At 39.4% G+C, this 27,008-nt stretch overlaps 2 protein-coding genes across 8 annotated transcripts in view; both read right to left on the reverse strand.

Annotated features, from left to right (window-relative positions):
• Positions 1-27,008, reverse strand: part of Snx14 (sorting nexin 14) — a 74,804-nt gene that overhangs the window by 35,504 nt on the left and 12,292 nt on the right. For 3 of the 7 annotated variants that reach the window (XM_042054670.1, XM_038322006.1, XM_038322003.1), the window contains exons 1-6: positions 20,674-20,935; positions 8,931-9,051; positions 6,799-6,875; positions 6,434-6,512; positions 3,808-3,851; positions 1,587-1,674 (exon numbers count right to left, since the gene is read on the reverse strand). In XM_042054670.1, the coding sequence (XP_041910604.1) occupies positions 1,587-1,674; positions 3,808-3,851; positions 6,434-6,512; positions 6,799-6,875; positions 8,931-9,051; positions 20,674-20,894 (630 nt within the window). In that variant the 5' untranslated portion in view covers positions 20,895-20,935. Of the gene's footprint in view, positions 1-1,586; positions 1,675-3,807; positions 3,852-6,433; positions 6,513-6,798; positions 6,876-8,930; positions 9,052-20,673; positions 20,936-27,008 lie in introns of those variants that run through there. The other 4 variants (XM_038322007.1, XM_038322005.1, XM_038322009.1 and 1 more) reach the window with 2 other exon arrangements.
• The window catches only part of LOC119809163 (synaptotagmin binding cytoplasmic RNA interacting protein), a 64,144-nt gene continuing 46,153 nt past the window's right edge, over positions 9,018-27,008 (reverse strand). The window contains exon 13 of the transcript XR_005284629.2: positions 9,018-9,051. The gene's annotated coding sequence lies outside the window, so the exon portion shown is untranslated. The remainder of the gene's footprint in view (positions 9,052-27,008) is intronic.

Consider the following 27,008-nt stretch of genomic DNA (forward strand, 5'->3'; position numbering starts at 1 on the left):
AAGATGGCCTCAGCCTCACAGTCCTCCTGCCTCAGCCTCTGTAGTGCTGGTATTATAGACGTACACTAACTACTGCACTCTTTTTATATCAGTTTTATTAATATATCCCACACATAATTCATCCACTTAAAGCATAGAATTCAGTGGCTTTTCACAGCCTGTTCAGAGTTCTGCATACATCACTCATACAATCAATTTCAGAACATAATCATGTTATCTGAAGAGACAGTGTACCTGTTCGCCAAAATCTCCCATCTGCTCATCTAGCCAGCAATCATTTTGCTCCCTGTCTCTATATCTCCATGGATATTTGACATCATGGATATCGTCTGATACATGGCCTTTGGTAGCTAACTTCATACATACATACATACACACGTTATACTTGTATCCCTCTTTCCCTCTTCTAACTCTTGGTCGTCACCAACTACTCCCTTGCATTCGTGACCCTCTTCTGTATTTATTTCTGTGTGTGTGTGTGTGTGTGTGTTTGTATACACATACACACAATTATATACAACCTATGGAGTCTAATTAGTGTTGTCCCTTATTTGTATGGGTTTAGGGATGATCCCTTAGGATTGATGTCTAGACACTGAGAAAAACAAAACCAGGGGCTGGAGAGATAGCTCAGAGGTTAAGAGCATTGCTTGCTCTTCCAAAGGTCCTGAGTTCAATTCCCAGCAACCACATAGTGGCTCACAACCATCTGTAATGGGGTCTGATGCCCTCTTCTGCCCTGCAGGCATACACACAGACAGAATGTTGCATACATAATAAATAAATAAGTAAATAAATAAATATTTTAAAAAACAAAGTCAAAAAAAATGGAGGAGGAAAAGAAGAAACTGGTTCTCCCCACCTCAGCAGCCCCTGACTATGTATACCTCTTTTTCTAGGGATGGATGTCCTCCATCCATGGTGGCATGTTAATTGGAAGGCACACTAATTTGAATTTTTCCTATGCTCTGCCTATTTCCCCCAAATCAGAATTAGTGGATATTAATCTTTTTTTCATCTTTGTTGTCTGACAGGTAAAAAACAGTACAGCACCTCAATGCAACTTATACGTGATGCTCAACAACACAGTTCCAATTGCTCGCTAGCCATTTTATATTTTTTTGTGAACTCATTGAATCAAGTGGATATAGAAATATTTAACATGGTTAAACTTTATTTTGTTAATGCCATATATTTACAATGTATACGTTGTTTATATGTTTAGTCCTATTAAGTTGACAAAGAAATAGAGAAATACTGTTTATAGCCAGCAAACTACATATGCACATATATGCAAAACCTAAATAGACAAAATATCACCCAAAAGTATTTTAGAAGATCATAATCACCACAATTTACATGAATTCATTTAAGTAAAACATGACACTGTTTTCTATAGTTGTCTTTTCATTTTTAAATTCCACAAATCAAAAAAACCAGGTATTAAAGGAAGTAAAACTGATCAAGGGACCAATAGTGATTCATCTAAGAAATGAAAAATGAAGAATAAATACACATACTATAGGAGAAAAAATAAGATTGTCATAATAATAATGTTCCAAATTTCTCATTGTAAACATATATACCTTGTGAATTCTTCGTACTAAAACAGATGCAAAAAACCGTAAGGTGATTCTCAGTTCATCAACAAAGGACTCATCATCTGTCACATCCCTTCAATTAAGGAGAAAGCAAAATTCATAAGTTGTGAGAAATACAGCTTCACTTTATTGAAACCAAGAAAATTTTCCTTTTTTAAAAAATAACCATGCTATTTTCTCTTTTCTCTTACAAATATTATATTTTGTTGCAGAACAAAGAAAATGGATAAAAAGGAAACAAATTACTCATGATTTTAGCTCCAAATCATAATCACTACTAACTATTTTCTTGTAGCATATACATACAAGAGCCTTTTTCAAAGAACTAAAACCATTTTCTAAGCATCACCAAATAAGCTTCAAAGAAAACAAAACCATCAATGATGGAGAAGTAATAAGATAAAAAAAATTAAGTTAGTTTAAAATATTCATAAAGTAGTATAATTCTCAAAGGGAGTGTACATTCAAAGAAAAATAAACTGAAAATTCACTTTTAGGCAAAAACTCTACCACTAAGCTACATCTGTAGCCTGGGTGTGGTTCGTGAATGCCTGCTTGTAACTCCAGTACTGAGCAGGCAGAGACCAGAGGTTCATTAGAACCTGGTTGTCAGGCAACCTAGCATAGGTGGATGATGCCTGAGGAATGGCCAAGGTTGACCTCTAGTCTCTATGTACATGTGTGCACACATGCCTGCATACCTAGTTGCACATATAAACAGGTGCAATACACAGAGAGAGAGAAAGGGAGAGAGAGAGAGGGAGAGGGAGAAGGAGAGAGAGAGGGAGAGGGAGAGAGAAATTGAAAGATCATTTCAACAGATTCTCTGAAAAGCAATGTGTCCACCCTCCCATCCCCGCAAAAGAAACTTTATTTTTAGTGCATACAGGGTATATAAATGTTGTCTCTTGCAGGACAAAGAAAACACTCTAGCTCTATAAAAAGAAAATGGGATTTTAATTTAGAGTCAGACATACAAATTATTTCAACTGATAAATGTAAGCACTGTGTTTATTACATTTGAAAATTTCAATCTGACAGTATAATATCTAATGATATATCTCACTTTTGTAATGATTCAGTTATGTTTTGTATTTTCTAATTAAAAACACCCTATTTGAGTTTGTTCATAGTGTGTTAAGACTAACTTAATACAACAGTTTATATGCTTTATTTTTCTGAAAATGTGTGCAATTGTTGCCTACTTATCCGTGTATTGCCACGCTTCAGTGTGGAGGACACATAGCAGAGATCAGAGAACAACCTGGCAGGGCTGTTTCTCTCCTTCCACCCACTATGTGGGCTCCAGGGGCTTATGTCCTCTCCCACTGAGTGACCTCACCAGCTCTGTACTTTCTTTTTTTTTTTTTTTTTTGCATTTGATTATGTCTTAAATGTGGAGTATTCTGCTTAGAGATGTAACAGCTCCATCATCAAGTTCAGGATACGTTCATTACTCACATCAGTCTTTCTTGTCTTTGATTAAAAAATAAATACGCTGTACTAATTTCAGGAAAATTAGCTGGGGGTAGTGGTGCAAGCCTTTAATCTCAGCACTCAGAAGGCAGAGGTAGGCAGATCTCTGAGTTCGAGGCCAACCTGGTCTACATAGTGAGTTCCAGGACAGCCAGGGCTATGTAGAGAAACCCTGTCACAAAGAAAAAAAAAAAAAAGGAGCCTCGTTGTCAGAATGATAAAAATTGTCAGAATTTCAGTTTTTACCAACTAAGTTATCACCCTAGCCCCTGTAAAAACTGTGTAAGAAAATCTTGTTCTTGTTTGCTACAGAGAGGATTTGCTTATGTAGGCCAGGTGGCCTCAAACTTGTAATTCTCCTGCTTCCCAAGTGCTGTGATTAAAGGCTTGCTTCACTATGCCCAGCTCAACAATGATTCTTAATTGGAGCCAATTCAAACTTCCAGGTATTGCTGGGTCATTTCTGAGGATCTTTATGGTAGTCAGATTGAAAGAAAGAGAGTACTACCAGCATTTAGTGGGAAATAGGTCAAGAATAGGTCAGGTACACAGCTAAATACCTAATAATGCACAATGTATCTCTCCACAAAAAAAGATTTGGCCTTAATTGTCCTGAAAAATCCTGGCTTACACTGAAAATACATCATTAATATGCTTACTTTAATGCTATTGGCCATATTAAGGGCGGGGGTAAGGTAGGATGGAGCTCTTATGGAAGAAAAACACATACCTGTACCATGGATAAACAAAGTTTTCCAACACTAATTCAAGAACCTGTACAAAAAATTAAGAAAAATAATTAACTATAAGGAAACAAACTGTACTTAGTGATAGATATTTGCAGCAACCAATTTTATTATGCCAAATATTGACAATATCTTTGAGGAGAATTCAAGACAGGGCTTCTTTGTATAGCCTTGGCTGTCCTGGATCTAGTTCTATATACTAGGCTAGCCCGAATGCAGGTACCCATCTACCTCTGCCTCCCAAGTGCTAAAAGTAAAGGTGTGCATCACCACTGCCCAGCTGACAAAACCTCATGGCAATATGTTATATCAACTTTACATAGTTATGAGGGCCTTTAATCCCAGGACTTGAGAGGCAGAGGCAGGTTGATCTCTGTGAATTTGAGGCCAGTCTGGTCTACATAGTGAGTTCCAGGGCATCCTGGGCTACACATAGAAAAAAAAAAAAAAAACATGTTTCGAAAAAAACGAAAGAGGGGGGTAAGGAGGGAGGGAGGAAGGAAAGAAAAGAACAAGAGAGAGATGGGTATAAATGGAGACTGTTCATCCATTTCCTGGATGCCCAGACTCGAATAATCACACAGAAACTAAATTATTAACACTGTTTGGCCAACAGCCTAAGCATCTTTCTAGTTAGCTCTTATATCTTAAATTAACCCATTTCTATTAATCTATATATCACCAACAGGATGTGGCCTACCGGTAAGATTCCAGTGTCTTCCTCTTTCAGCAGCTACATAGTGTCTCCCTGACTCCACCTTCTTTCTGCCTGCATTCAGTTTAGTTTTCCCACCTAGCTCTAGTCTGCCCTGCCATAAGCCAAAGCAGCTTCTTTATTAACCAATGGTAATAAAATATTCACAGCATACAGAAGAAAATCCCACATCTCAATTTCTCAACTGAGAAAATGCTTCCATAAGATCAGATTGCAGGCAAGCCTGTAGAGCATTTTCTTAATTAGTAGTTGACAGGGAGGGCCCAGCCCACTATGGGCAGTGCCATCCCTGGGTGGGTGGGTCTGGGTTCTATAAGAAAGCAGGCTGAATAAGCTATGGGGAGCAAGTGAGAAAGTAGCACCACTCCATGGCCTCAGCACAAGCTCCTGCCTCCAGGTTCTTGCCCTGACTTCTTTTGATGATCAACAGTGATATGGAATATAAGCCAAATAAGCCCCTTTCTCCCCAACTTGCTTTTGGTCATATTGTTTCATCACAGCAATAGTAACCCTGACTAAGACACAATGTATCTTTTAAAAGTTATTTGCCAGCCAGGGAGGTGGTAGCTTATACCTTTAATTCCAATGCCCAGAAGGCAGAGGCAAGCAGCTCTCTATGAATTCAAGGCTAGCCTGGTCTACAGAGTGTGTTTCAGGACAGCTAAGGCTTCACAGAGCAACCCTGCCTCAAAGGAAGGAAAAATAATTAGGCTGAAGAGATGACTCAGAGATTAAGAACTCTTCCAGAGGTCCTTAGTTCAATTCCTACCAACCACATGGTGGCTTACAACCATCTATAATGAGATCTGATGCCCTCTTCTGTCATGCAGGCATACAGACAAACAGAACATTATGTACATAATAAATAAATTTTAAAAAGGAAAAAAGATTTACTATTTCCCTTCCCTAGCATTAGTAAACCAAAGATGTTAATTTCTAAACTTCTAATTGACCTTGAAAATATCAATAGTACCCATTTCATAAGCTAGTGTAGTTTCACATATAAAAAATGTGTATTTTGAACAAAGCCTAATGTACAATAAGTATATCCATAGTATGTCCATAGCAATTCAGGTACAAACAAAACTACTGAGCTGCCATTTATAACAATCTATGGCACATACAATTATGCACAGTATATAACACTTGATAATAAGCATATTACTGGCTGATGAATTTACAATGTCATTCATACTTTTTAATCTATGGCATATTATGCTTTACAGTATATGTTTATATCTGTGCTAGTTAGTTTTAATTGTCCGTTTCACATAACCCACAACCACTGGAAAGTCTCAAATAGGAATTATTTAGATCAGGTTGGCCCATTGGCATATATGTAGTAAATGTCTTAATGGTTAACTGATACAGGAAGACCCGGGCCACTTTAGACAGCACCACTCCCTAGTCAGGGGGTCCTGAAGCATGTAACAGAGGAAACAGCCAGCTAGAAGCAAGCAAGCAAGGATCCACATGTTTATATCCTGCCCTGACTTTCTCACAGCAAGGAACAAGATCATGACACTGTAAGCCAAATAAAACCTTTCTTCCCCTAAGCTGTTTCTGTCATGATATTTTATCACAGCAACAGAAATTAAATTAGAACAATACTGTACTTTTTAGACTTTACTCCTATTTATTAAAATAAAAAAAGAATTTTCTATAAAACAATAAATGTGCCATGTTAGGCCAGGAGCGGCTTCAAATAACTCAAATTTGTACAACCCTCGACTGCATCCAGAAGCCCTGTGCAATGACTGAAGTTACCACCGAGGCTTGTACAAGCACATTTTGTGATGTTATGACAGGGACAAAACTGTCTACAATTTTCAGAACGCAGTCCCAACCTTAAATAACACATGCTCATATTTGGGAATATTAGTTAAATTACTTACCTCTGAGAGAGATGCATCGACTTTGGAAGAAACTTTCAGGTCTAGCCAGGGCTGGTAGTTTTCAAGTAGCAAGGAAGGCCTAAAATCAATCAAACAACAAAGTCACTTGTAATAAAATAACTTGTAATAAGATGTAATAAAAGATCAACAAATAACATTTGACTTGGGGGCCAGCAAGGTGACTCATCATTAGGTAAAAACACTTGCCTTAGAAGCTCAATTACTTGAGCTTGAGTCCCAGAACCCAGATAAAGGCGGAATGAGAGAACCAACTCCACAAGTTGTCCTCCGACCTGCAGACAGACAGCATGGCCATGGCCGCACACCCCCCCCCCCAAGCACAACTTAAAAAGAGGTTAACTCACCTGTGTCGTTTGCACTTCACTTTACCACACACAGCACAGCTGTGACCTTGGGGAAATAACTCCTGAAGCCCTAGCTGCTAAAAAAGGAAAGAAAACAGAGTGAGTCTCTAGTTTCCAGAACGTCTCTACTACGAAGAACCAGTCTTCAAAGCTTTGTTACCTCTGTGAGAGCACTCAGAGAACTTTCTCTTTGGTGCTTCCAAACTAAAACTCTTATTTGTAAAGAAACCTGACAAATTAACTGCCAGTGGACACAAAATTCCTTCTGAACTACTTTACAATAAGCCAGGCCTGGGGTGTAACTCAGTGGTTCAGTAGTAGATAATTCTCTAGCACGAAGAATGACACAGGTTCTATGCCTATCACCAGAACAGTGGGAATCGTAAACAAAGGTTCTCTTAGCAGGTATTGTAGTACATGTCTATAATTTCAACTCTCTGAAGGCTAAGGAGCTAGAATTTAAGTCCCTTGAGACCATCTTTAACCATAAACAAATAAATAAACGAATAGATAAATAAACAATCAATCTACCTTTGACTGTGTCTTCTACTGAAAAAATATTAGGGAAAAAAATTCTCCATTTCTCCCAAAGCTTAGCTTCAATGAGGGGGAAGACGTGATAAATCCTGAGGGCCAGGACCAAATATAGCCCAGACTTCTGTGCTTTCTCTACACAGAAAAACCTAAAATGAGGAACTGTATCAATTTAAAGAATTGAATCTATGATTAAAGAATTTGATTCAAAGACAGCCCACAAGGGGCTCGGAGCACAGCTCTGAAGGACAGAACTTGAATAGGAAGTACGAGGCCCCATGCTTTTTTCTTCATCTGAGGAGAAAAAAAGATATCTCACTCAACCCTGATTTGTGGACAGAATCTTAAAAGTCAGAATTTTGCCTTACAGAGTACAGAGTCAATATACTACTGTCACTATTGAACTTCAGAAATACAAACTATTTTGGCTAAGGAAATTCACTATTTTTTGTTTTCTCTTGTGCACATATGCATTTAAGAGATTTACAGGGTTGGAGTGTTGGGGTTATTAGTTCAATTCTTGAACATTTTGCTTAGGCACAAGGCTCTGAGTCCAATCCTCAACCTGTGAACTCACACGCACGTACACAAACACACATACACATACACACAAAATGAGAATTAACAGGGTTGGATTATTATTTATCCCAGAATTCCTTAAATGTCTGTGCTTCAGAATTACCTAAAAGTTTTTTAGCAATACTATTTACAGAGCAGTAGCCTAGAACTTTTTAAGCAAAATGTTATTGTTGATGATGCCCAAGGAGGGTCCCGTTTACAAACAGGTTAGAAAACCTCTGCTCTAAGTGTCCTGTGGTTAACGTACCCAGGGGACAGGCTGACACTGTGAACTGTAACCTTCTGAGAAGATTGTGTTTTCCTTTCACGGTCGCTATTAGAACTGGAAACCTTAAAACTAGGACTGGCTGGGCGGTGGTGCACGCCTTTAATCCCAGCACTTGGGCGGCCAATCTGGTCTACAGAGCTAGTTCCAGGATAGGCTCCAAAGCTACACAGAGAAACCCTGTCTCAGAAAACCAAAATAAAAAACAAACAAACAAACAAACAAATAAGCTAGGGCTGAAGATGCAGCTCAGTGGGGAGTTACATGCATGAGCCTGGATTCAACCGTCAACACCAAAAAAAAAATAAAATCAACTTAAAATAAGTATCTAAACATTTATACATGCATATATATATATATATATATTAATATACACACACATAATGCTCATTTTAAACTTTTTCTATAGACTCCATGTATTCATTTGTTATAAAATAATAAGTATATTTTAAGAATCATTGTTTTAAAATACTTTTAGTAAAAAGACTAAACAGCATAGAGTCACAAAAGCTGACTTTTAAAATTAAAGATCACAGGGCCGGAGAAAGGGCTCAGCAGTAAGTGTGCCTGCTGCACTTCGTGAGGACCTGAATGCAGTTCTCAGCACCCACACTGCATAGCTCACAACTGCTGTCTCCAGCTCCAGGGAATCTAACATTCACTTACACACTTGTGGTGGATGCTCACACAAACATACCACATACACACATGAATAAAAAGAATTTAACTTAAAAACTTAAAAAACCCAATTTACCTTAGGTTTGTATTTTATTGTGAATAATATATTTGGCAACAGAGAATCGGGTCCTAATGAACAGTAGAATGTCACAACTCCAGCAACAAATGACCAGAAGATCATTAAGACATGAAGATACCTTAGAAATAAATGAAAATGTCAGAACCAAAGAAATATATAGCATTAAAAATTATTCCTTTATTGATCTACTATATATTTATTAAGTACCTATAATGAAAATCAATTTTAAGTTTTCTAATCAATTAACTTTTACTAATATTTGTTAGATATAAGTAAATAATGCAATGTATATTACCAAATATATAATTTTAAGTATAGGAGAAAATTAAGTTCAACATTTCATAGTTTCATTTCTATGTTGTTATGTTTAAGTAGTCTGAAATTCATTTTTCCAAAATACCTATTATCGCATTCCACCAAAATTATGATATCATTAAAATTAATTTTTCCAAGTGCCTACCTTGTGTTAGACGGTGTTAGGCTCTGGGTATATACCAGAGAACATCACTATCGTGGTCTCTAGTAACACAGAGATCCATCTGGGAGTGAACGTTGAATAAATGAGCATAATACAATGTGAACATGTTTTGTATTTTGGGCAGGGGTAAGCACACACATACTTTTTCTTTTTAATTTTTTATTTTTGTTTTATGTGATTGCTCTTTTGCCCGCATGTATGTCTGTGTGAGAGTGTCAGATCTTAGAGTTACAGACAGTTGTGAGCTCCATGTGGACCCAGATCCTTTGGAAGAACCATCAGTTCTCCTAACCACTGAGCCATCTCTCCAGCCCACATGTTTGGTATTATAAAACAGAACTCAATAGCTGCAGAAAAATTTAATGTAGGGGAAAACCAACAAAAGAAGGTAAGGGAAAGAGGGACTGGAAAAGATAGGGGAATTCAAACTTGAGAGCACTGCATGGGTATGGTCTGCACACAGTTTCCACAAAGTAGAGGTTTAGGACTCTTGTTGCTTTTTCATCAGAGGAACCAGGTGATTCCCAGCACCCACACAGTGACTTACAACCATTTGTAACTACAGTTCCAGGGGATCTGATGCCCTCTTCTGTCCTCCAAAGGCACCAGACATGCAGGCCAAATACTCATATATGCAAAGTAAAATGAATAAGCCTAAAATATTTTTTTTTAAAATGGCCCTAAGATGAATCTGAAGAAGCAAGAAGCCAGACTAGTAATTGTGTCATATGCCATGTTATTGAGGTGTCTCAAAACAGGCATGCTCAGCGTGATCTTGCAGATACCAATCCCTTCACACAGTTCAAACATCAATGACCGCTGTGTTTATTAATTGTAAATAACTACACAAAACATAAGCTCTGCTGTTAACTCTTCAGTCTAAAAACTTTAATATAAATAACAGATGTACAGGTGACCAGTCACATCACTTTTGTTAGTAACTGACCATTCACATACAACAGCAAAACATGAAGCTGTGTTACCTACCTCCTTATTCCCAATAATAACCTTGTGTGACGTTTTATAAAAATATCCATTTTCAAAAGGAAATGGACCCACAAGCATGAAAGTGGAACAAGGAAATGGGCAGCAATAAATAACACTAGAAGTGAAATTCAGATCAAAGAAAATGCAATTACAAATGAAATCGGTTCTTGCTGAAATTTGGACACTGCTATTGTTGAAGACGCTAGATACACAGAACTGAGGATGTAAGTCGGCTGGTAGCATGCTTGCCTGGCATGCAGAAAACCCTATGCTTGCTCTCTAACAGCACGTAAACCAGACATGCCTCTGATCCCAGCATTTGGGAGATGGAAGTCATCCTTAGCCAGTCTGGGCTCAAATGGTGACAGGGATATTATCAACAAAGATGAAAACATCTCAAAGTGATTTTGGCAAAAATCTTTACATTTAAGGAAGTTTGGGAAATATTTTATGACAGTGAGTGAAAAATTGAAAATCAATCCACATTTAGAAGTCTGACCATTAGACACAGAGAAAATACTCCATATACTAAACTCAAATTACTATTATACATTTTTGCAAAGAAATATAAAAGAGAACTATGTGAACTAGAAACTACACTGCAGTCAGTCTTATCCCCTCTCAAGCAAAGCTCAACGTGACAGCTATATATCTTCAAAAAAATGGCAGTGAGAAGAGAATGAAGTCACAATGCAGGGAGAACACAGGAGAGTCAACAAAGAGATGTGTTATTATTTGGTTTGGTTTGTGTGTATGGTCTCACTCTGTAGCACTGACTGACCTAGAAATTGTTGTCTAGACCAAACTAGCCTCAAACTCTCAGAGATCCAGGGGCTCACCTCCCAAGTGCTGAAATTAAAGTTATGCCCCACCACGCCTAACACAAGAAGGTGTTGGTACTCTCAAAAAAAAAAAAAAAGAAAAGAAAAAGCCGGGCGGTGATGGCGCATGCCTTTAATCCCAGCACTCGGGAGGCAGAGGCAGGCGGATCTCTGAGTTCGAGACCAGCCTGGTCTACAAGAGCTAGATCCAGGACAGGCTCTAGAAACTACAGGGAAACCCTGTCTCGAAAAACCAAAAAAAAAAAAAAAAAAAGAAAGAAAGAAGGTGTTGGTACTCTCAATACTATTCCGTGTTTCTCTGAGGCCCGGTTAACAGTGCTCTGATATTCAGTATTCTCTCGGCCAAACCTACTATAAACTGAGTTTCTGTTAGCTGTTATCTAGGTGGGATGGCAGATTGCTCAGCAGGCAAAGGTGCTGGACTCCTGACGATGTAATCTGATCCACAGAAACCACACAATGGTGAAAAGACAGAAACAATTTCACAAAGTTGTCCTCTAACCTCCACACAAGTGCTGGGTTTCCATACACATCTACATATCTTACACATACACATACATACAAATAATAAAAAGATACAAAATGAGATGAAGAACTGAAAACACATATGACAAGAGAAAAGAAAATATTAAAAGAGAGTACAAGCAAGTCCCAAGTAATGCTAAGGAAATAATATAAAATCTTATGAAAGTTCTAAGGATAGAAAGTGACAGCATACACTGAATCCACTCTGGCTGCAGTACAGAGCTTGGCACTGTCTAGGAACACACTGGCTGATGGAAGGCTGTTGCGATAATGTAGAAGAGGAGCTAAGGAACTTCACCAGAAAACAGAGAAAAGGAGCTGATTCTTTTGACAAACAGAAGAAAAAAATAAAAAGACTGAAGTAGCTGGTTAGGTATGAGCAAAAAGAAAAGCCTTCAAGAAACAAATCGAAAAAAAATAAAAAAGAAAAAAAGAAATCAGTCTTTGGATTTTCAGGAGTCTCACCTAACATGTGCCACAGAAAAACTGTTATATATGGTAACTCTTTACAGAGAACATTAGTTGAAGATGAAGGATTAGAAATTAGAAAAAAAAAGATCATAAATAAAGTCACAGGAATAAATGACATGACCCAGGAAGAAAAGGGAGACTTTAAAAAAAAAAAATACAGAGGAGGCTGGAGAGTGGTCTCAGGAGTTAAGAGCATACTACCTGGCTCTAAACTGTCTAAAACATCAGCTCCGGGGGACCCAACACCCTCTTCTGACCTCCTAGGCTGTGATGCATGTGATATACATAAACTCACACAGGCATACAGACAAACATGATAAAATAATATTTCTTAATTTTTAATTAAAATAGAGAACTAGCTAAGCCTAAGACACAAGCTGTGCTCCTCCACGGGTTCTGCTTCAAGGTCCTGCTTGAGTTCCTCTCCTGACCTCCCTCAGTGCTGGACTGTAGCCTGTAAGCTGAAATAAGGCCTTTCCTCACCTGAGTTTGCTTGTGAGCTGAGTATTTTATTACAGCAGTCAGGAAACTAGCGCAGCCTCAATGACTCAAGATTTGGACTGCGTCAGCTGAGTAGAAGGGAAGATGCTAAAGTGGGATAGCTGAGGTAGCAGGCTGTGAGGTCTACGTCAGCAGGACTCTGAACGCTAAACTGTACGTGACAACAGAAGACGAGGATGATAGGCGGGGGAGCAGAGAGCAAGGCCAACAGTACCGACTGAACGAGAACGCACACTGGACAACAGCACAGTTTCTCATTTCACTTATTTATGTAAAAACAGGGTCTTAGTCCAGGAGTGGTGGTGCACACCTTTAATCCCAGAACTTGGGAGGCAGAGGTAGGCAGATCTCTCTGAGTTTGAGGTCAGTCTGATCTAAAGAACAAGTTCCAGGACAGTCAGGGTTACACAGAGAAACCCTGACTTGAAAAACCAAAAGAAAAAAGAAAAATAATAGTCTGGCTACAGAACTCAAAGCCTAGGCTGGCCTTGAACCTGTGGTCCTCCAGCCTCAGTCTCCTGAGCGCTGCCATCACAAGATATTTGAGTCTTGGGAATACTTTCTAGTGACAGCAAGGTCCACTGTATGGTCATACAAATGGGAGGCTGAGGAGTCATCTTGAGACCAAATTGTTAGACAGTTGCTTCCTCAAGCACTGAGGTCACCTAGATTGACAGCAGGATTTAAAACAGGTCTATAAGCCAGGAGCCAATCTTATATAAACGAGTACAGCTGACTTGTAGAATCCTCTCGACAAGCAAACAGATGGCATGTCGCTCAAAGGAGTAAGAAACCTCTGCTTCCTTGATAGAGTAAGCAGTACCAGACTTGCCTTCTCACCACGAAGTAGATAAAGGATATGTGGCAACTACTCAGCAAGGCAGACAGCACTGCAGGGCTGGGCCCATGAGAGAAGGGAAGCATCCTGGTGGGCTTCATTTGCATCCCAGATTCTTCCAATTATCTTTCTACTTGCAAAAGAAACCGTGAGACCTAAAACTTAGAAGGGAGGGGTGCAGCAGCTAAGAAGGGGAGAAACGTGGAAATGCTAATATCTTATTTAAAGACAGTGACCAAGAGGCAGGCGGATCTCTGAGTTCGAGGCCAGCCTGGTCTACAAGAGCTAGTTCCAGGACAGGCTCTAGAAACGGAAACCCTGTCTCGAAAAAGCAAAAAAAAAAAAAAAAAAAAAAAAAAAAACCGTGACCAAGTAAGTCAAAAGGTCAGGCCACCCTAGCCAGTGAAACCACCTGACTGCCATGCTCTGAATTCTACACCTGAGAAACAGCCACCGGGTGCCTATTACTAGAAATGTGCTTGCCCAGTGGTGAAAGGAGCCTACCGCCAAGGCTGACGACTTGAGTTAGATCCCTGGAACGCACACAGTGAAGGACAGAACTGTCTCACAGAAGTTATCCTCCACGTGTGTGATGTGGCGTGTGTATGTGTTTGTGTACACGATAAATCAGTAAATGAGTGAAATGAACACCATTAGTAGTCTCATGTCTGTTCGGGTCATCAAATGTAATTTGGTAAATAACTTAGAAAGAAAGTATTTTTTAGAGTGCTTTTGAGGGCTGGAGAGATGGCTCAGCAGTTAAGAGCACTGGCTGTTCTTCAACAAAACCCAGGTTCAATTCCTAGCAGCCAGATGGCAAGTCACAATTATCTGTAACCCCAATTCCAAGGTACCCAACACCCTCATGCAGGCAAAACAACAATGCAATTAAATAAAAATAAAATAAATAGAAGAAAAAACAAAACAGCAAGCAAGTTTAACAAAATATAACTGATTCTTAAAAAAATAATAAAACAAATCAACCTCAAAGGAGTTTATTGACAATTACTAAAAAACCAGTTTTACTGGTTTGTTTGTTTGTTTGTTTTTCTTGAGGGGGTGTTTATTGTTGTTTTTGAGACAGGGTTCTTCTGTGTAGTCTTGGCTGTCCTGGAACTCACTCTGTATGTAGCCCAGGCTGGCCTCAAACTCAGAGATCCACCTGCCTCTGCCTCCCAAGTGCTGGGACTAGGCACACGTCACCACTGGTTTGGAAAATCAGTTTTTCTCTTTCAGGCATAATTCACTTTATTTTTCTTGTAATAAGAACCCTTATGTGGTGGCCACAGCTGGAGCCTGGGTCCTCTGAACAGAGACTCTGGTGTGACTTTTCACAAGATGCTTAGTGAATTCCTGATCGGGTGACTTGGTGAACACAGTCTCTTTCCAGGGGTCAGGAATCCCAGGGGTCAGGGGTCGGGTAGCTGTAGGTCTTAGAGATGGCATCAAAGGTGGCCTGGGCAAAGTTGCCCAGGGTGGCAGTGCAGTCCCTGGCTGATGTGTGGCAGTCATCAATACCGGCCATCATCAGTAGCTTCTTTGGCACAGGAGCAGAGACGATTCCAGTGTCTCTGGGGGCAGGGATGAGACGCACCAACACAGAGTCACGGTAGCCTTGTTTTTAATGTAGTTCCTAGGCTGGAATGTTTATTTGTGGATGTATGCATGTGAGTGTAGTGCACACACACTTAAACACGTACAAGGATGCCAGGGCAAGGTGTCAAGTGTCCTCCTTTATCACGTCCTACCTTATTACTTTGAGACAGGGACTCCTCATGAACCTGAAGCTCTCCATTTGGGGGTTTTTGTTTGTTGGTTCTTTTTGGCTAGGTTAGCAGGCAGCAAGCCTTAGACATACTTGTGTCTATTTACCTCAGTGCTGGGGTTACTGGCATGGGACTAAGCCTGGCTTGTTAGAAGAAATGGGATAGTTAGGGTCTGAACTGATGATCCCCATGTATACATAATGAGCACTCAATCACTGAGCTACTGCATTTTTTAAATCAGAGACTTTTTAAAGATTTAAGTATGTGCATGCATGTGCATGACGATGCGAATTACGATATGCACACATGTAAATACAAGTGCCCATAGAGGCCAGAAAAAGATGGTTGAGTTCTTGAAACTAGAATTCCAGGAGACTGTGAGCCATCCAATTTTTGGTGCTGGTATCCAAACTCTGGTCCTCACAACAGAGCAGCAAGTACTATTTAATAGCAGAGCCATCTAAGAGCAAAGCCAGTGTTCCCTCTAAGGTTTAAAGGATTACCTTACATGCCACTACTCACAGGTCCTTCCTGTGCCTCATCCACCCTCTCCCCGCAGTGGGGTCTTCCACACCCTTCTCCAGGCTCTAGCCTGGTTCTTACTGCACCTCATCCAACCTCACCACCCAGTCAGATCTCCCAAACCTTCTCTGGGGTCTACACCTGTGGATCTGCTGGCTCAGCTAATCCATGCATCCCCAAACTGCCAAATCTAGCCCTGGTCATAATCCAGTCTCCTGACCTTGTCTGGTCACCATTATGGTCTTGACAACAAAATATTGTGAGCTAAAGAGAGGAATGAACATAACAGAGAGACAGTAAAATACAAAACACAAAGGCATAAATATTAAAATACTTTATCACTTTGTATCACTAAGGACACAAACAACAACACCAAACATAACAACAGATGAGCACAAGCAACACATACTTTTCCATAATAACTTCAAATATCAGTGGCTTCCCAATAAAATGACACTGGCTGATTGAATGGATTGAGAAACAACATCTATCTATTATCTACAAGAAATACGTTTTAGCTTCAATAATAAACATTTCATACAGTAAAAGGACAGACAACAGTACTACAAACCAGAGCAGAAATCAATGAAATAGAAGCAAAGAAAACAATATAAAGAGTCAATGAATCTAAGAGCTGATACTTTAAGAGAATAAACAAGACTAACAGATTGACCAAAAGAAAAAATGAGAGGACACAAGCTGACAGAATCAGAAATAAAGCAGTAAAACACAGAAACAGACACCAAAGAAATTCAGAATGTTATAAGGGAATATCTTCAAAATATGTATTCTGGTAAGCTGGAAAATCTGAAAGAAACTGATGAATTTCTAAATTCGTCTAAATCACCAAAATTAAACCAAGAAGGGCTGGAGAGATGGCTCAGCGGTTAAGAGCATTGTCTGCTCTTCCAAAGGTCCTGAGTTCAATTCCCAGCAACCACATGGTGGCTCACAGCCATCTGTAATGAGATCTGGTGCCCTCTTCTGGCCTGCAGGCATACACAGACAGAATGTTATATACATAATAAATAAATAAATATTTTAAAAAATTAAACCAAGAAGTCAACAAAGCTAAAAAGACCCATAACAAATGAGGCAATTAAAATAGTAGAAAAAGTCTTCCAGAAAAAAAAAAAGTTCAGGACCAGATGGATCCACAGCAGAATTCTACCAGACTTTCCAATATCTACAAGCAATCCTTCTTAAATTATTCAAAAACAGAAGCAGAAGGAGCACTCCCAAACTCCTTCTACAAAGCCACTATTACTCTAATACCTAAACCATGTAAAGACAGAGAAAAAAAAGACTACAGGACATTAGAAAGACATCCCACGTCATAAATTGATAAAGCTAATATTGTGAAAATGGCCATTCTACCAAAACTTATTTACAAATCAAATGCAAGTTCAGTCAAAATCCCTATGTCATTCTTCACAGAAGTAGAAAAAAATCCCAAAATTCTTTCAAAACCGCAAAAGACCCTGGAAAACCAAAACTATCCTGAGCAAAAAGAAGAATATGGGAGGGATTACAGTACCAGATCGTGAGATGTACTACAGAGTCTAATAATAAAAATAATATGGAAGTGGTACAAAGACAAGCATGCAGACAGAGAGAACAAGTCAAAGACCCAAACCTGAGTACATGGAGCTTCAGCCATTAAATATTTGACAAAGATACCAAAAATAAACTGGAGAAAAGAAGGCATTTTCAACAAATGCTGCTGGGAACACTGGATGTCCAGTTGCAGAAGAATGAAATTAGACCTGTATCTATCACCTTCCACAAAAACTAATTTACATGATTAAAAGACTTAAATTTGAAACCTGAAAGTTCTAGAAGAAACAGAAGCAGGACTCTACATGGTGTAGGTCAGAAAACAGAAGCAGGAGTCTACATGGTGTGGGTGCAGAAAGAACTTTCTGAATAAGTCTCCATTCGCTCAAGAAGTGAAGGCCAACTTCACTTAAATTAAACTAAAAAGCTTCTACCCAGCTAAAAACACAATCAACTGGGGAAAGAAGAAGCCCCCAGAATAGGAGAGAATCTAACTGGGGATTGATATCCAAAATATATAAAGAACTCACAAAACAAAAACAACCCATCTAAAAATGTAAAAATTTTTGAGAATTTTGAGAATTCTCAAAAGAAGAAATGACAATTGCTAAGAAATATCTTTAAAAAACAGGTTCATCATTCTTAGCAACTAGGAAAATGTAAATCAAAACCACTTTGAGATTTCACCTTACCCCAGTCAGAATGGCCAAGATCAACTAAAAACTGACAACAAATGCTGGAAGAGTTGTGGGGAAGAGGAAACCTTCATCCACTGTTGGGGGGATTGCAAACTGGTGCAGCCAGTATGGAAACCAGTGTAGAGAAGTCTCAAAAAGCTGGAAGTAAAGCCAGGCAATAGTGGTGCATGCCTTTAATCCAGGCACTAGGGGGAGGGGGAGCAGAGGTCGTCAGATTTCTGTGAACTTGAAGCCACCCTGGTCTACAGAGTGTTATTAATACAGAGAAACTCTGTCTTGAAAAACCAAAATAAATAAATAAATAAATAAATAAATAAATAAATAAATAAATAAATAAATGCACGAACCTATTGGTTCCCATTGGCAGAAGGAACCAGGTTTTCTCATATGACATTCATTCCATGTACAATGTAAGCATACACAGCATGTGTTTATTTCTCTGTCTCTGTGTGCCTCTCTCTTTCTGTCTCTCATACATACAGACACACACAGACACACACACTCAGTAGAACACATCTTAAAGAAAATTACGTAAGGACTGGAGAGATGGCTCAGTGGTTAAGAGCACTGGCTGCTCTTCCAGAGGTCTTAATTCAATTCCCAGCAACCACATGGTGGCTCACAACCATCTCTAGTGGGATCTGATGCCCTCTTCTGTCATAAAGGTGTGCGAGCACATAAAGCACTCATATATATATATATATATATATATATATAATAAATAATTTTAAAAAAAGAAAAGAAGCTGGGCGGTGGTGGCGCACACCTTTAATCCCAGCACTCGGGAGGCAGAGGCAGGTGGATCTTTGTGAGTTTGAGGCCAACCTGGTCTACAAAAGCTAGTCCCAGGCTCCAAAAGCTACAGAGAAACCCTGTTTCAAAAAAAAAACCAGAAAGAAGGAAGGAAGGAAGAAGAAAAGAAAATCTAGCAATTTCATAAAGTAGCAGATTATCCACTTTATTCCGTCCCTCCCTAGCACTCTTCCTGAAAGAGGCAAACCATGCAGGGGCTGGAGAGATAACTCAACGATTAAGTACACAGGCTGCTCTTCCAAAGGATGAAGGGTCTATTCCTAAACCCACATTCTCTAACTCTAGCTCCAGGGGATCCAGGCCCCTCCCTCTTCTGGCCTCCATTAGAACTGCATGAACATAGTGCAGACATATTTTGCAGGCAAAACACCCATTCACATAAAATAATAAAATACAAAGACAGCACTATGATATTTAAAGTCGCTTTAGCTGATTCAACAACAACCACTGGGAAAAGAGTATGCAAAAAAATTCAATCATAAACACGACCACTCAGAGATTTAAATATATGTGTGTGTGTGTGTGTGTATTTTCTCCCTTCTTTGCATAAAAAAAATTCATGGTACAGATCCTATGTCAAAAATCAGAAGACATCGTATGATTGAGCAACATATAGCATTAGCTGCTATGGCTTCCTAAGTTGATGACCTCAGAATGTTAGTTCAATATGCTTTCAATTCATAGCTGTACTACCTGTTCTTCCTTAAAGAAGAATTACACTTAACACAATTCCTGTTGAATAAAGCTGAGGACAAAACTTAAATCATGTAGTTTGCATTTTGTTCTACTGAACCTGTTAGTTTGGAACTCCTTTCAGAGAGCAGAATGGTAGTAATTAACAATATTTACTGTTAAAGGATCCCACTTCTTGCACTGTCCAACAAATACCTCAGTATCACAACCCAGGCATTTTTTAAAAGATAGTATTAACTAGTTAAATCTATTTACAAAAAAAAATTATTAACACAGTTACGGGAAATGGTTAGCCTTAATGAAAATACTAAGTTAAATCCCTTGTGTATGTTTTCCACTGTTATGCTTGCAGATGAACTACTTCGAAATAAAAAGTTTCAAAGGAAACAACAAGATGTTTTTAGTACACGTCTTTTCTACCATCCACTGCACCGATACTACTTTTGGAAATGCCAAAACTAAGGAAATCTACAAGCTTCAGGGGCGGGACATTCTAACATAATTTCAATTTAACCATTTTAGCTTTTCAGAATATTTCAACTCTTTAAAAAAATAGAGAAACAGAAATTTTGTAGAAATGTGATGGGGTACTATTCTGCCTTTTGATTTCGGGTCAAACAATCTTTGAAACAGACGAAACTGCGAGAAACTGCTGTGGCTACCAAGGTGTGTGCCAGCGAGTGTGTATATACTACTGCGAGAGAGAAGGGTTCCGCCTTAGACTGCGACAGGACCTTAAACCGTCCTCCCTCCATTGACTGAATGGCCTTTACCGTCTCGAACTGGGGTGGATATACATATTTCGGTTGTGAAAAATAGACGACAAAGGCCCAAATTTTGAGAAATGGTAAGAAAATAAAGATTCAGAGCTAGGTAACCTCGGAAGATGCCCGGCCCACGGGCAGCCAGCCCGTGCCCGTCTCCCGCCCGTATATCCGGCCGCGACCTCGGTCGTCTCTCCCGAGGCGACTGTGCGGAGTTCACTCTCGCTCGCTGCCAGCACAGCCCGCGGGCTCCCCAGCGGCCTCCGCGGGGCCGAAGGCAGGTACCTGTTGAGGAGCAGCGAGGCGACGCTGAGGCAGAGCAGCAGGAAGCAGAACAGCGGGTACTGGCGGCAGATTTCGCGCCCCACGTCCAGCCGCAGCCGCTGCTTCAGCCTCCCTCCGACCATCCGCATCCAAGACCCCATCTCGGTCCATGCAGCGGAGGACGTGCTGCCCTCAGAGGCCGAGGCGGAGGACACCCTCACCGCCCGGCGGCGGATCCACATAGCCTCCCACCACCCAGCTCCGCAGCTAGCCGCAGCCGCAACAGGCCCCGCCCCCGAGGCCCTCGCCGCGCATGCGCAGCCTCCTCCCCCGTCACACGCAAGACCACAGTAGGTCCACCGCCGCCACCCCGCGGGAGGATCCGGGAAATGCTCGAACCGAGACATTCTGGCCTGGTCACCCACTGGCCTTATCCGGAAGGTCAGGGAAACCAAGAACGTCGAGACTGGCAGGATTACGGAAGAGTGGAGGAAAGTTACCTACGCACCGTACCCAAGTGCGGCTCCGAAACTCTCTGGGAAGTGTAGTCCGTGTATCGTACCCTGCCACCCCACCCTTTCAGATTCTCGTGGCCCCACCTAAGAAAAAGGAGTGAAGGACGCCTTCGAGTGGCTTTTTATAGGCGGATCAAGCTGGGGACTACCAAGTGGAGAAACATCCCACCTGGCTGCCACCCACTCCAGAAAACCAATGTCTTAGCCATGTCACTAACAAGGTGGAGCCCGAGTAACCTCGCCTGGCGGGCTTAGTCACAAATCCACGCGTGAGAAAGCAGGTTGACAAACTAGATATTCCCTTTTAGAATATCATTCTAAATGTTACTGTTCGTATTTTTGTTGTAGCCAAAATTTCAAGCAGCGTGAGAAGCATTTAAATTTAACTTATACACATTATTCTCATAGCGAAGGTATTCTAGCTTCAACTACGATGTAGTCACATTGCTGGGACAAAGATGCTGCATAGGATCATTCTGATGAAGCCAAGATTTTATGCTAGTCTAACGCTGCTGGCACCATCATGCAAACTGTCACTTCTCTTCCCTAGAATCATTCAAGGCAAGGAAACAAACTCTTTATATGCTTTTAAAGTGTATGTGCAGCTTCATCAGTATTTTCTCAATATTCTGAAAGGGTGGGTCATCCTTAGTGACTTTCCTTTTCAGAATGTGCCATCCTTTCTTTCCATTACTGCTAATCATTAAAGTTTCATTGATACCCTTGTCCTTAAATTTACACATATTCCTAATGTCTTCCGGACATTCCGAATTAACTGATACAATTTATGGGCCGAAAAACATCAAATAACTGAAAATAATTAACATTTCCAGTGGAAGAGAGGTCTCACTGTCACCATTATCTATTTTTTAAATTATTAGAAAATTATGTAAAGCTTAAAACTTGTCTCGAGGTAATATTTAATTTCATGTTTTTAACTTTACACTGTAAGTCCTTAGGAAGGTAGATCACCACAATTTTAGCACTTAAGGCAAGAATATCACTTGTCTGAGCTCAGCCTAGACCACATAGCAAAGACCTTGTCTCAAACCAAAAGACAAGGGCCAGGGTTTGTTAAATATGTAGAGGGTTTAATAGCCAGCACTGCAAATTAACCCGTGTTTTTATAGAGCCACACTAGGGATAATACCAAAACAGAAACAGCTCATAAGTGATTAATGTGAATCTAACTCGAACTGGTTAATAACTTATCTGGCAAGATGTTGTGTTTTAAATGTTTGCTTCCAAAGCTTATTCTGGAATTAATTTTACCAAGAGCCAGTATGTACTTTAAACGAAGTATTTTCAGTTCTGTTCAAATTAGACACCTTCCCAACATTTGTTTTTCTAATTACTTTGCAGGAGCAATTAGAATGAACTAGGCAATTTTCTATATTGGCTTTAAAATAGAAAGTGAAAACTTTCCATAAAAACTTTGCCTCAAACATGGTAATCAGTACACAACTAAGCTAAGTAAATACTTTTGCCTGAAGATTCTTAAAGTATACATCTAAGAAAATTAACCTTTATTAAATGTCTTCAATCTTGTCTACTACTATTCACCTTACATTCATGTCCATGAAATATCATTGCAATCTTCTATTAAATGTTAAGCTCCCTAGTGCAGATACAGAAATGTCTTGCATAAAGTTACTTAACAGTTAACCGATATACTTCAGCACCTGCATCTCTATAATGGATTTAATGTGTAAAGATTAAACTGGGTGAAAAGTGCTTATTAAATACATTTGTACATTAATACAGTAAGTTTGTTTTGGACTACAGAACATGACAACTGGTCTAGACGAAAACATGAAATCTCTGAAAAGGCTTATATCCCCCTTCCCCAATTCTAAGCAGTCTATTTTGGTGGTATCTGGCCACATACATGAGAACACATGAAATGTGTACTGTAAGTGTAAAATACAAAAGACTGTTTTAAAGGACAAAATTTAGAAAGACTTTTTTAAATTATGTATAGTGTTCTGCCTGCGTGAATTCCTGCAAGCCAGAAGAGGGCACCATAACTCAATACGGATGGTTGTGAGCTACCATTTGGTTGCTGGCAATTGAACTCAGGACCTCGGAAGAGTAGCCAGTGCTCTTAACCAGAGACCCCTAACTCTAGTCCCAACAAGGTCTTTTTATTGTTAGAAAATTCAAAATAACTGCAGCCTGAATCTTAGTATAATGGCCTGGACTATTACAATTAGGTGTGACAGCCCACTACAATATTAAGATTTTTGAAACATGGTCTCACTTTGTAGCCCTAGCCCGGCTGGTCAATCACCCAGCCTCAGCCTCAAGTGCTACAATTACATGCATGAGGCACAACACTCAGCGATTGTGCATATTTTTGATAAATATGTGTGCTAGAGGTGTGCTTAGAAAGTATAATAATCCATCTAAAGGCCCATAGACATCAAACTTCAATAGTATGTCCATTATTTTAATTAATATTTATTGAATAGCAAGTAAGTGTAAGGCACTGTGCTAGATGTGGTGGAAGATACAATGAGTTTAGTTGAGTTTCTGACCTCCAAAGGCTTACAATCTAGTGAGGGAGACAAGTCACACAAAGATGTAATGTATAAATAATACAGGGAAGATTTAAAGGCTGTAATAGTTGTTTCCCTAAAGAGCAAGTGATGGGGGCAATTTTTAATGGGTCAAGATCTAGGAAAGCCTCTGGGAAGATACTGGCACAAACAGCAGTTTTTATTTTCAGTTATATTTCAGAGGTAATGAAGCACTAGGCAAAGCTAAATAAAATACCTAATGTTCCCACTTAATTGAAACCTGATTTCTCTCTCTCCCAGTATATCCTAAAGTATACAGGAATTTGAGGTAGAATTAAGTCCCAGTTTACATTACATATACTTTCTTAAAGACAGCACCCACCCTTGAACACCCGGCAATCTTCCTGCCTCAACCTTCTAGGGCTGGGATTACAGGCAAAAAAACAAAGCCTAGCTCATGTTTACTTAATTCTGATGCTAAATGAAAAGCACTTTAACTAGTTCTACCACGTGCACACACTGGATATCCCTAGAAGTTAGTCTCTCCTTTCAGCTCCCTTCCTACTCAGTCTCAAATTGTTAAAGTATTTTTATTGATTTTACAACTTTATTCTTACCGTCTTTCTCCCAACCACTTACCACTAAATATCAAGTTCTGAATACAAAAATTTATATAAAAAGGTGATTTACTTTACTTCAAGTCCTAAAAAAACTAAAGTGGAGATTAATATGCTCATGAGAAGTGTAGTAATTTTCAGAGTTCTAAGATGTTTAAAAGTTCAACCAGAAGCCAGGCAATGGTGGCGCACGCCTTTAATCCCAGCGCTCGGAAGGCAGAGGCAGGCGGATCTCTGAGTTCAAGGCCAGCCTGGTCTGCAAGAGCTAGCTCCTGGACAGGCTCTAGAAACTACAGGGAAACCCTGTCTCGAAAAACCAAAAAAGTTCAAGCAGGTGGTGGTGATGCATGCACTTAGGAGGAATAGGCAGGTAGCTGGACCTGAGCAAGAGTTCCAGGACAACCAGCTACAAAGTAAAACTCCATTTCAAACCCCACCAACACCAAAATTGTTACTTTCCTATTTAACATTTTTGTGGTCTTGAAGTAAACCTCCAAGAAGAAACAAAGAACTACAACCTTATAGAATCAGTGGCTCAAGTATAGCTATTCCCTGGGTAAAATAAGCTACACCACCAAAAGTCTATGCCATCTAGTGTTAGCACCAGAGAGCTTAAATATTTCACATTTATCGATTAATTTCTAACTTATGATATACAAGCTAGCTTCTAAAAATCTGTTATGGAATTGGGTGTGATTCACTTCAGAAAATTTAACTGCCTGGCAATGGAAAATATATCAATTCACCTATTAAAAAAAGACTACGTTCAAGAAGGCACTTATAATCTATTATCACAAGCTTGTGACAAGATTAACAATGTATATTATTCATTTCCTAACACAGCTACTTCCCATGAAATGTTAACTGTACTTCAGATGCTTAGATATCTACTTAAGCTATCTTTGCAGTTTAAATATCTAACACAAGAACATTTAGAAATTTTTACATTTCTTACCATCTCAGTATTCCATGAAACTTAAAGCACTTTAAGCCAAAGTGCAATGGTAGTCTGTAATCCCAGTACTAAGGAGGCAAAGGACTGCCACAAATTTGAGGACACTGTGGTCTAATGACGCTTTATTACACCAGCTAGGACAAAAGGGAGTGGGGGAGGGGGCAGCGCAGGTGGCAAAGCACTTTGACTAGGCACTGATAGAACACCATGCAATTAGGCTTTCAGTGTACCATACACCAAGTGTGGCAGTTCAACACCAGTAATCCCGAAACTTGGAAGGAGAAAAAGCCCTGCCATGAGTTTGAGAAACATCCTAGTTACATGAGCTCCAGGCAAGACTGGGTGACAGCAAGTCCTTGACACAAAAGAACAAAAAAATAGTAGATTCTTCTAAAATTAGTGTTTGAATTGTAGATCTACAGAAAAAGGCTTTAACTAAATAATCTAATGAATTTTTACTTTTGATTAAAAAAATTATCTACTGGAAAATGTAAAACACAGTTACCATTTAGATGTGGGCTTCTTTAAAATGAACATAAGGACTGTGAAAATACAAATATTAGTGAATCAAAGTCTCATGCCCTACACTCAAAAGACAATAAGGACTGCAACTGATTTCCAGATGCTTGGAAAACAGTTCATTTACTTCTATTTGCAGTTGTGCATAATATATTATATGATCAACTTTTAGTTATTTCTGGAGTCTAAATAGCGAGGCTTCCTTAACACTTACAGAATCACTAATGGTAGCAGTCAGTGATGGAGCGATTCTGTGGGGATTCAGTACCTGAGATATGTGTGACAACGCTCCACAACAGACCTTTTCAAATACTAAGTCCTCAAGATGTTGGAAACACAACCTATGTAAACATTTAAAATTAGATGCATGGTCTTAGACAAATTCCAATTGTTGGATTCCTGTTTTGTTTTTGTTTTACTGCCCCTATGTAACTACATAAAGAAATCATGAAAAAGTAGTAATGTAATTAATACATGAATTAGAAAGTGAATTTAACAGGTATCATTAATAATTTAAGTGGTTCTGAAGACTCAAGTAAAATGCTGCCACGTTTTTAAAACTATGACTTTCCTGTAAGGCGGTAGTGACACATGCCTTTAATCCCAGAACTCAGGAGAGCAAGAGACAAGTGTATCTCTGTGAGTTCGAGGCCACCCTAGTCTAAAGTGCGAGTTTCAGAACAGACTCCAAAGCTGCACAGAGAAACCCTGTCGTAAAAACAAAAAAACCAAAAAAGATACCTTGAGGTTTACAAAGTGCTTTTTCGTTCAAAAATAGTTAAGACAGTATATACAGCACACATGAAAAACCCACTTAATTGCCCAAGAAAGCAATGTCAGATTCTCAGACTTATGCTGATAGTTTTGATCTGTCTGCAAATTTTGTCTGAAGAAGGTAGTTTAAAGTGTGGCACAACTCTTAAGAAAAACAATAATGTAAAGGGCTTGAGAGATGACTCAGCAGCAGTTAAGAGCCCTGGCTGCTCTTCCAGAGAACAAGGCTTAGATTCCCAGCACAGAGATGGAAACTCAAAATCATCTGTAACTCCAGTTCAAGGGAAAAAGGCATGTCACCTCTTCTGACCTCCACAGATAGAGCATGCACATGCTGGAAAGACATATATGTAGAAAAAACTATAACGTATTTTTAATTCGAATGTTAACCAAAAGCAGACAAGGAAGTTGATACACTGCTAAGTACTAGTAAGCTGCAGTCAACTTACAAAACTTG

Source organism: Arvicola amphibius, chromosome 3, assembly GCF_903992535.2.
Source record: "Arvicola amphibius chromosome 3, mArvAmp1.2, whole genome shotgun sequence".
Lineage (NCBI taxonomy): Eukaryota > Metazoa > Chordata > Mammalia > Rodentia > Cricetidae > Arvicola > Arvicola amphibius.